We start from the raw sequence: 11,302 nt of genomic DNA, 5'->3' as shown, positions 1-11,302 counted from the left end.
GAAAGTTCAAGAAAAATTGAAACAATAAATTGTTATTTAAAATTGAAAAAAAGTTTTTTTTTTTTTTGAATTTTTTCAGTTTATTTTTGAATTATTTTTATTTTTTTATTAATTAAAATGCTGACTTGTCATTTTTAAAAGCAAAACAAATTTTTTTAATATTATTTTATTTGCCACGTCAGCGATTAACATGCCACATATGCATTCCGTTTGCCACATCAACTTCTTCTATTATCAGGTTGATGGTAGGGACGATTTTAAAAAATTAGGGACTGACTTAAGAGCTAAGGGTCTGTTTGGATAGAACTTATTTTGCTGAAACTGAAAACTGAAAACACTGTAGCAAAATAATTTTTAAATGTATGAATAGTATTGTGGGACCCAATTTTAATGAAAAAGTTACTCAAAAGTGAAATTTGTGGGTCTCGTATACTGTTCACGGGACCTACAAAATTAATAAAAAGACTGAAAAGTCAACAATTGCCAGCTACTGTTCACATGAACAGTAGCTGTTGTTCCCTAAACGAGTGCGCAGCAGTAGGGAAAAAAAAAAGGTGAAGAAACGTAAACGCAAACGCAAAAGCTGGATCCAAACACAGTCTAAATCAATTTAGGGACCAAATTAAGAATAGGCTCAAAAAATATAAGGATTAAAAATATATTTTTACCTAATTTTTAAATATATGAATAATATCGTAAGACTTTTTTTTTTTTTTTAATAAAGTGGTGTTGCATGGATTCCATAAACAGTGTATAATGTTTTCTAAAAGCTGAAATGCGTGCATTGAAAAAAAGAAAAAAAAAACGCGTTTATTTCGATTTACTGTAGCGTGGGTCCCAGTGTTAATAAAACGCAAACGCTGAATGTGAGGAGAAAACGCAAATCCAATCGCTTTTGTTATAAAAAAAAAAAAAAAAAAAAAAAAAAAAAAGAGAGAGAGAGAGGTAGAGAGATATGAAAACAATCGTTCAAAAAAAAGAGATGAGAACAAGGAGAGGGCTTTGTTACCCTAGAGTTGTTGAAGACAAGAACATGAGAGTTGTGAAGCGAAGGAGAGATTTCGCCGCCGAACAAGCTAGTTACCGGAAAAGAAGCCGGAATTCTTCTGATATCGCTGGAAAGCGTGACTTGTTCGATGCCTTGCCGGACGATCTCGTCATTTCCATTCTCCGCAAACTTAGCCCCTCCGATTCCGCCAACATTCTCCTCACGTACGTCCTTCTCTTCTTCCTTATGACAAATAAATTCCGACCGTTCCACCGGAGTTTCAATCGGAACTGTGGTCTGAATTTCATTTCCGACATGTGAAAAACATTAAAGACTATACCTGATATGGATGGGTTGTTTTTGAATTTTGAATCTGATGTAACTGATTGTTGTATGCAACGAACTTTTACAGGTGCAAGAGGTTAAGCGGTTTAGTACCAATTGTTGATTGGCGGAGCCAATTAAAGCCAGATTCTCGTCAAAGAATCGTCAACAAGATGTAATTTTCCTCTCTCTCTTTTGCTTTTGCTTTTTGTTTTTGTTTTACATATTTATGTTTACGGGTTGTGTTTGGGTCCGAATCCGATCAAATTGAATTTATTCATTAGCTTAATTGATCAAGTTATTGATTTTTTTGGTGGAAATTAGAGAACTTTACAGCAAAATCTTCACTTTTTGATGCCACAAACATAAATACAGAGTTTAACTGGAAATAAAAAATTCTAGTCTGTATACTCAAGAGTAATGCTTTGATCAAAGGTTTTTGTGAGTGTAGTAGGGGCTAGGGAGTGCTATGAACATCACATCACCCTGTTGTGTCAGCTTAGTTATCCTCATGAATTGGAAGAGCGTGAGAACGCCAGAGCTTTAATTATAACTAGTCCTTTTGATATATCACACATATGTGACGATAACGCAGGAGCTCTAAGCTCTAATTATAGCTAGTTATTTTTGGATATAACACGGATGTTATTTCCGTTTCAGATAGCTTATTTTTAAAAGTGCGGCCTGTTTTAATAAGGTTTTAATTAGCTATATTAAGGTCAAAAAAAGCAATGCTCTTAAAAATTGTTCCTAAACAAGCAAGGGGAAATAAACTCATTAAAATAAGCGGTAACAAACCTGGTACAGCTTTACAGGTTGTGTTTGGGTCTGATGGTTAAAAATGAACTTATAATAGCTTTCATTTTCTTTTTCTTTTTTTGATTCCCCTTACATCCTATTCATTAGCTTAACTGTCAAGTTATTCATTTTTTTGGAGAGGATTAGAACCTATCTGCTTAATCTTCAATTTTGATGCCATGCATTCAACAACGTAGAGTTGAACTCAAAAACTAGTTTTGATCTGAAGGGTCATGTTGTAAGACCCCATTTGGATTGTGAGGGCGCTATGCAGTAAGAGTGCAATGAATATAACATTTACATTGAGTACGTAAGTGTGGCATGAGCTCTGATTATAACTAGTTCGTTTGGGATATCACATGGATGTGAGTAATGAACTTGCATTTGGTAGCAATAGTAGCTCCATGTACTACTCATTTGTATATATATATATATTGCCCAGATAGACCTAATTTATTCTTGACGTAATACTCAACACATGTCCATACAATGTGCAAAAAATCCTAGGGGTTACAACAAATACTCCTTCCTTTTGAGCGTGCCAGTATGGCAGGAGCTCTAATTATAACTAGTCCTTTTGGTTTATCACACAGATGTGACTAACGAATCTCCATGTGCTGACAATAGTATCTTCATATTTCATTCTTGATGTTAGATTGAACATGCGTCCATACCAAAAAAAAATCCTAGGGTTACGACAAATACTCCATTTCGGATAAAACTAGGTTCAGCATGTGAAAGAGTAAGTTTCCATTTCGGATAGCTTATTTTTAATAGTGCAACTGTTTTAATATGAAAGGTTTTTTAATTAGCTATAATTAGAAAAAAAGTAAAGCTCTAAAATAATTGTATCTAAACAAGCTGGGGAAATAAACTAGCCAAAATAAGCAGTAAGAAACACACGATTATTACCCTGTTTGGTTAGCCTTAAAAATGGAAATATGTTAGCTTATTTCATAAGTACAGCTTTTGGAAGCCTCACATTTTCTATGTACAACTATACTTTCATATAATAAACATTTTAAACAAAATAAGCTAATTGAAAAAAAAAAAAAAAACTATTTCTAAACACAAAGCTCGAGTCTTCATATGCTTAGATTCTCACTGTCTTTTGTTTGACTAACTCTACATTCAACATTTTGAATATTGCATGTAACTGAAATGTTTGGTTTTTAAATATTGCTGTTAGGCCTGTATCTGTGCTCTGGCTTGCTGATGGGACTTGTGCTTTCATTCCATATATGAGCTTGATAAAATTGTGTACTTGTAGTAGTCTTTTATACCATAATCAGTATTTTATTGCAGTTTGTTAATTTTAAAAAATAAAAAAATAAAAAAAAATAAAAAGGGAATGGCATAACTGGAAGGATGAAAACAAATATTCAAAATAATGTCGGAAAGGCATGTGGTAAGTGTAGATGATCCTCATATGAAGAAAAATAAAAATCCCTGGAAATTTGACAATGCATCTACAAGAATAAGACCACACATGACTTTGAAAGAAAGTATTGTATCATGGGAGTTGACTACAAGGGCTAATAATGCTATATTATGAGTTGGGAACAAAAGACTTGAGTGCATCACCCAAATATAGAGCTAGGGGTAGAATTTGTTGTGGAACATTTGAAGATTTCCTTTTTACAATCTTCACTTTCAATGCCACACGCATTCAAGAACACAGTTTAACTGAAAAGCTAGTCTGCAGTCTGCACCGAAGAGTAATGCTTTGAGACCCCCATCAAGATTGTGAGGGAGCTATGTGGTAGAAGTGCAATGAATATCACACTGGAAGTGCACAAGTATGTGGGAGCTCTAATAGTAACTTGTCCTTTGGGGATATCGCGTAGATGTAACACATCCCCATGTGGTGACATTAGTAGCTTACTTTAACATAAGACTAGGTCCAGCACAACCAGTAATCATGTGAAAGACTAAGGGTCCGTTTGGATACAGCTGAAAACTGAAAACTGAAACTGAAAACTGAAAAACACTGTAGCGAAATAATTTTTAAATGTGTGAATAGTATCGTGGGACCCATTTTTAATGAAAAAGTTGCTGAAAAGTGAAATTTGTGGGTCCGTGAACAGTACACGATGTGCTGTGATTGGTCCAAAAAAATTTGAAAAGTCAAAGTTTGCGGCTACTGTTCATTGAACAGTGCATGAACAGTAGCTGCAACACCCAAAACGCCCCAAAACGCGTGAAAAAAAAAAAAAAAAACGCAAACGCAGGATTGGGCAGAAAACGCCCAATCCAAACGCACTCTAAATTTCCATTTCAGATTGCTTACTTTTAAAAGTGCTATCCATTTTAATTAGTAAGGATTTAATTAGCTATACTAAGAAAAAAAAAAGTAATGCTCTATAAAATTTTATCTAACAAGCTGGGGGAAATAACTCACCAAAATAAGCTGTAGCATACACACACTTGTTACCCTGTTTGGTCATGTTCAAAAATCGAAATAAGCCAACTTATTTCATAGGTACAGATTTTGAAAGCCTTGCATTTTTCTAAGTACACCTGTACTTTTAAATAATAAACATTTTAAACAAAATAAACTAGTGAAAACAACGAAGCTATTCCAAACATCAAGCTTGAGTCTTTGTATGCTTGGTTTCTCATTTTCTTTCGTTTGACATTTTGAATATTGTGTATGACTGAATTAACACTTTGTATGTTTCACTGTAAAATGTAAAATGTTTCAAATGTAAAATTTTTTACAATAAAGTATTTTCTTTTGAAACATTTTACAGAAAAACATTTTCAAGTGTTTGGTAATTGGTATGACAAAATTTTCCAAGCACAAGCCATCAAAACCGGTGCCTCCTAGCCATCCTTGGTGGCTCTGGTTTATTAAGCTCATATATGGAATGCATTTTTTGCTTTACCATTTCTGTTAGGCCTCTTTTTGTGCTCTGGCTGGTGGGACTTGTGTCTCTCTACTCAATCTAGGATGCATGGACACGGGTGTGGGTACAATATGGCAATATGAGCAATTTTTGAAAAATTATAACATGAGACAGCCGGTAGGGCACTGTTATGACACGGTTACGGCACCCCAAATAAAGTGTCTATGCTTAGCTACTCATTCCATATATGAGCTTGATAAAGCATGTGTTCGTAGTAGCTTTTCATACCATAACCAATATTTTACTGCAGTTAAATTATTAGAAAAAACTGAGGAAGGGCATAACTGGAAAAAGAAGAGAACAAATATTCAAAGTTATGTCAGAAAGGCTTGTGGTAAGTGTTGATGATCCTCATACGAAGAAAAATAAAATTTCTCGGAAATATGACAAATGCATCTACAAGTATAAGAATTGGATATGACATTGAAAGCAAATGTCGTATCATGGGAGTTGACTTCAAGAACTAGTAGTGCTATATTAGGAGCTGGAAACAAAAGACCTGAATGCATCTCCCAAATAAAGAGCTAGGAATACAATTCGTCGAGGAACACTTGGGGGTCTAATATATGGAAAGCAAGGTATCATGTTAGTTGACTAGGAAAACATTTTCTGTTGACAGATTTTCCATAGTGAACCTTGAACAACCAAGTGCTACTGTTAATTTTTTTCAGAGAAAAAAATATTGGGTTTTTGTTCATATTTTTAAAATTTCATGAAATTTTATTTACTTATCAAAAAAAAAAAAAAAAAATTCATGAAATTTTATGTGGATTCTTTTCACATTTTGTTGCTTTAAATTCTGCACTGTCAGCATAGTTTACCAATTTGGGACTTTTTCCTTTAATAGCTTAATTGTGCCTGTATGGTCAGTAACATAATATGAGTATCTCCTTTTGTGTACAGAATGGAAACTTTGAAGAGGCATCTCCCTGTTTCTAGCCAAGAGGGATTACATGAACTCAGGAAAATTGCTATAAAGTTTGAGGAAAAGATTTATACAGCTGCCACAAGCCAGTCAGATTATCTACGAAAAATATCTCTGAAAATGCTTACAATGGAAACCAAGTCTTAGAATCCTATAGGCAATGCTTTGCCATCCAACTCTGCTGGCAATGGTAATAATTAGTCCCCAGATGCAGGGATGAGTATGCAGCCCCAAGTTCATAATCCAGGGCAGTCACTTCCTATTCCATTATCAGCTAATCAGTCTCGCCAACAGATGTTATCTCAAAACATTCAGAATAACATTCCATCTGCTGGAGTTCAAAGCACTGCCAGTTTACCATCTGCACTGCCTCCTGTCTCTGGTTTAAGTCAGAATCCTATACCAAATGTTGTTGGCCATGTTCAGCTTTAATGCTTTAACTTCACTTTTCTTGAGATATTTGTGGTGTTGATGGAATCTATTCTATATGTCATCTCATATGGATGTAAATGCATGTTTAACAAGTATTTAGTTATCTAAACTAGTAATTCATCAAAAAAGTTATCTAAACTAGTAAGGTACTTAAATAAGACTTGTTAGGTTGAGTTCGTCCTCTTTTAATTTGATGATTTTATTGGCTGGACTAACTAAATAGTAAGTGTATGGCCTATTCATTATATATAATGAAAATAAACTTAAATGGTAAACATTTGTGAGTTCATGTGATGGTCCTCGATCCTTGCTGGCAATCTTAGTGCTAGTATCATTCTTCTTTGCTGCTAAAGTCAATCTTCAGCACCATTTTAGAACAACATATATGTGGTCCTTTATTTCCAACATGTGGTATATAGAAAACCACCTACAATAATAAAATTACTATCTGGATTCTCAAATATATATATATATATATATATATATATATATAAGTAGTAAGCATGAATTCCTAATTGCATTTCACCAAGCATCACATAATAGAATGCTTACTCACTCACTCACTCAAAGTATGAATCCCTACAATTGCCAATAAATTTTTTTATTTATTTTATTTATTTTTTAAGATGAAACAAAAGTTAAAAGATATAAGAGTATTCCAAACCCCATCTTCCTCATTTGTCATGGCTATGTCCCACTTTTTACATTTATAGAAAAATCATGTTGAGTGGGATATGAAGTTGTCTTCCCTTTTTATATATTTTTTTAATAAATGTTAAAACCTATTACACGTTTGTGTGGATCCACACAAGTGTGTAATAAACATCCACGGAAAGAAAAGTTATGTTGGAATGCATGATCAGAGTCTTTACACTTATTTCTTCTCTCTCTCTTCCCTGTCCTACATCACATATCACCATATATATATATATATATATATATATATATATATATATATATCTCTCTCTCTCTCTCTCTCTCTCTCTCTCTCTCTCTATATATATATATATATATATTTTTTTTTTTCCCTCTCTTTCTCTCTCTCCCAATTCCATCACTCATGCGGCCCACTCTCATTTCCCTTGAATAACACTTAACAATATAAGCTACTTTGCAGTCTATATGTGCCCTTCATGTCACTTGCGATATATTATTATATTCTTCTTCCACATATGTAATGAATTATCAATTTTTTTTTATTTTTTTATTTGAGAAACACACTCACACATATATATGGGAGAAGGAGGATGAGATAAGGGAATACACTCACACGCCAACACCAAAACTGCATGCAATAGTTAGTGTCGTAGAGCAAGTAATAAACCCCTTCTCAATATCACACCTTACCGATGTGGGATGACTCGATATAAAATCACCAAAATCAAAATTCAACCATAATTATTAGTCTCTAATTTTTTTTTTCCTTTTTTATTTTGTATAAGTTACAGAGTTCGCGGGTTGGTGTAAAATTATAAATGGTGTTAATATAATATAACCAATCCCATTGCCGGGTTTTCCCTTTGCTATAAGGTGTTTAAAGCAAAAACTTTTCCGGATTGTTTCATTCTTGAGGTAAAAGATTCAACCCTAGGATCTTATGCCTAGAAAAGTATTTTAAGTGCAAGCGATGTCATCAAAAAAGGTATGGTGAGGTGAATTGAGAATGGGTATTCTGTGTACACTAAAGAAGATAAATGGTTTCCTAATAAATGCTGTAGAAAGGTCATCTCACCACCACCTTCTCTCCCACCAGATATTAAAGTTAGTTCTCTTCATTGATGCTTCCAGTTGCACCAGACCACAATTAGTCTAGAAAAGTTTGTTTTGTTCTGTTTTTTTGGGTTAAATAATAGCTTAGCAAAGTTAAGTACTTGGAATTGGATTCTAATCATCCCCATTCTCTAAATCATCCTGACGTGGTTGACACCAAGATCAAACAGAACAAGATCACTGGAGAATGGAAAGTCATCAAGAGAATGTCCTTTGACTTGTTAAACAATTCAAAAAATATCACCATGGATCTGATCATGTACAGATGATATACACACAGAAGCATCACACGCTCTATATGCATGATTAGAGATTTTTTTTTTTTTTTTTTTTTGTTAATATAAAAAAAAAATTCCATTTATTCCAATTTGGAATTTATGCATTTGTCCAATTAGGTTTATGCCGTTGACAATCATCAAAATAGCGTTGGGTCGCTTTATTTTAATAAAACAAAGTTTTAACCAGCTTTAATATGAAAAAAAATTTAAAATATATTTATAATGATGATAGTGGTAGGATTAGGATTTGAGCCCGGCAGTCAATCTTAAGACAAGATTAAAAGAAATAAATACACTTTCAAAAATGGAATTCTGAAGTAGAAAAGCTTGTGTTGGATTGGAATTCACCTTTTGCATGCAAGACCAAACCATGAGGTGGGATAAAAACTTGGTCCAGATTGGGTTAAACCGTTAAAGTAAACCTAGAAGGCTCCTATGGTAACTCGGAAATGATTGGCAGTGGGGGCATCATTAGAGACAACTGGGAAAATTGGATTTAAGTCTATTCCAGAGCTATAAATGTTGCTACCAACTAGGTCCAGTTTACTTCCAGTAAAATTTTAACAGGATATCTCCTTTTGTATTAAACAAAGCTGCCATATCACCCAATGGCAGAGCCACGTTGAGATCGAAGGGGCCATGGCCGCCCCAAATTTCTTTTAAAAAATTCAGTAGATAAGATGAGTAATTCAAGTAATTTTACCATTCAAAAGATAAGATATGAGACTGCCCCCACCCCCCCACCCCGATCCAAGCTGCAGCTAATCTGAATCTGAGTAGAAAGGCCACACAAGTGAATCTTCCACTCTTTTCTCAATTTCTATCTTTGATTTCTCATTCCGGCGTTGGACTCACTAATTAGTGTCTTCTATTTTTTTTTTTTTTTTTTTACTAATTCATCCCACTCTAGTCACTCATTACTTTTCTCCTTTACTTCTTAGTTCAAGACAATATGGTGTGTCGAATAGTTGTTTCTTTGCATGTTCTGGTTTGCTCTAGGTTCTACAGCTTGTATGGTCTTCGAAAGGAAAAGTAAAATTCTACTCTCCTAGTATGACTTTTCTTGTCTTCTTTACTTGTTATTAAAATTAATAAATATATTATATAAGATATAGATATGATATAGTCAATCAGTAGAATTGATTATATTATATTATAAATCATATAATATAATGTGTGTTTTTTTTTTATTTGATTTAGATTTTTTATTTATTTTGAATTCAATAATATTATTCTATTTATTAGCAACCTTTAACCTATTAGTAAATTTTTTTTTTTTTTTATTTATCTTAGTCGTTACTTGATGGCTTATAATTTAAGTTGAAAATTTAGAGATAAATTAAAAAACTATTAATTCATTTTTCAAAAGAAAGGAATATGTAATATAGAATATAATATATTTTTGGTTCTAAACTTTACAAAACATGCTATTTTTCATCATTCCATTTATATATAAAGGGGTAGAGCTAAATTTTTTTGTTTGGTGGGCCAAATTTTGTTATTAATATATCAGTTTCGAATCAAGATAAATCATCCTATACATAAGTAAACATACATACATAAATATAAACATTAATATTTTGATATTAGAGTAGGTCATTATTTATAAATATATTGTATATAAAATTAACAACTTTCAAATATATATATTCGCAAGATAAATTTTTAGGAAAACTTATTATTTTTTAAACTCTAATGAGTATACAAAAGTTGTCTAGTTTGATATTAAATATGTATAAAAAACGAATTAGAGAAAACAAAAACTATCTTGTCTCTATAACTACTAAATCAATTGACAAATTCTATTAATTTTTAAGAGCATTATTAGACTAACTCAAACATTTTGGAGGGGGGACTTCTATTTTTGTAGCTAAATATTTAAAGTTTTAATACTTATATATAATATAAAATATTTTTATTTGCTTCCGGTTTCCAGTTTTCGACTTTCTTTTTTTCTTTTTTTTTGTTTTATCCAGGTTTTAGCCATTTTTTGGAACCAGACTTGACTCCGGTTCTCAGTTCAACTGGCCGGTCCGATCCGGTTATTAAAAAGGAAAATGATATATGGTGCATCATCTTTCCGTGACTAGAGGACTATTTTATTTTTTTTTTTTGATAGGAACTAGAGGACTATTTATATGCGTTATTTGGTGCATTACTTTCTTTTGGAAGTCCAGCCGTAATGACGTGTATATTTCCTTAAAAAGCATAGCATATAGGGTATTCTGTAGCCTTATAGATGATTCCATATTCAGAACACTTTCACTTCAATCCATGTCCAGCTTTAATGCTTTAACTTCACTTTTCTTGAGATATTTGTGGTGTCGATGGAATCTACTCTGTATGTCATCTCATGTGGATGTACATGCATGTTTAATAAGTGTTTAATTATCTAAACTAGTAATTCATCAAAAACGTTATCTAAACTAGTAAGGTACTTAAATAAGACTTGTTGGGATGAGTTCGTCCTCTTTTAATTTGATGATTTTTTTAGCTGGACTAACTAAATAGTAAGTGTATGGCCTATTCATTATATATAATGAAAATAAACTAAAATGGTAAGCATTTGTGGCTTCATGTGATGGTCCTCGATCCTTGCAGGCAACCTTACAGCTAGTATCATTCTTCTTTGCTGCTGAAGTCAATCTTCAGCACCATTTTAGAACAACGTTTATGTGGTAAATAGAAAACCACCTACAATAATAAAATTACTATCTGAATTCTCAAGTGTATATAGAAAAATGGTCCGGTTAATGTGTGCTCTTATAATACACATTAAACTTTCTATTTTTGGAAACATTTTCTCAGAAATTAAAAAAGCTGTCATTACTTTTTCAATTCTTGAAAAAAAATTTTCCAAAAATGGAAATTAATGTGT

The 11,302-nt window shown here is 32.7% G+C and overlaps 1 protein-coding gene across 2 annotated transcripts; it reads left to right on the top strand.

The window, feature by feature from the left end:
* Positions 1-820: 820 nt before the first annotated feature.
* LOC115988807 lies at positions 821-6,504 on the top strand. 2 transcript variants are annotated; one of them, XM_031112422.1, is made up of 4 exons: positions 936-945; positions 981-1,212; positions 1,401-1,487; positions 5,923-6,504. In XM_031112422.1, exons 2-4 carry the CDS (start codon positions 983-985, stop codon positions 6,089-6,091), a joined length of 486 nt encoding a protein of 161 aa, XP_030968282.1. In that variant the 5' UTR covers positions 936-945; positions 981-982; the 3' UTR covers positions 6,092-6,504. The 2 variants fall into 2 exon arrangements, with proteins under 2 accessions (XP_030968281.1, XP_030968282.1); XM_031112421.1 differs by having other exon boundaries at positions 821-1,212.
* Positions 6,505-11,302: the final 4,798 nt, after the last annotated feature.

The sequence above is a fragment of the Quercus lobata genome, chromosome 5 (genome assembly GCF_001633185.2).
Source record: "Quercus lobata isolate SW786 chromosome 5, ValleyOak3.0 Primary Assembly, whole genome shotgun sequence".
In the NCBI taxonomy this organism is placed as follows: Eukaryota; Viridiplantae; Streptophyta; class Magnoliopsida; order Fagales; family Fagaceae; genus Quercus; species Quercus lobata.
Note: the sequence above shows the minus strand (reverse complement) of the source record. Positions and strands in the feature narration are given on the sequence as shown.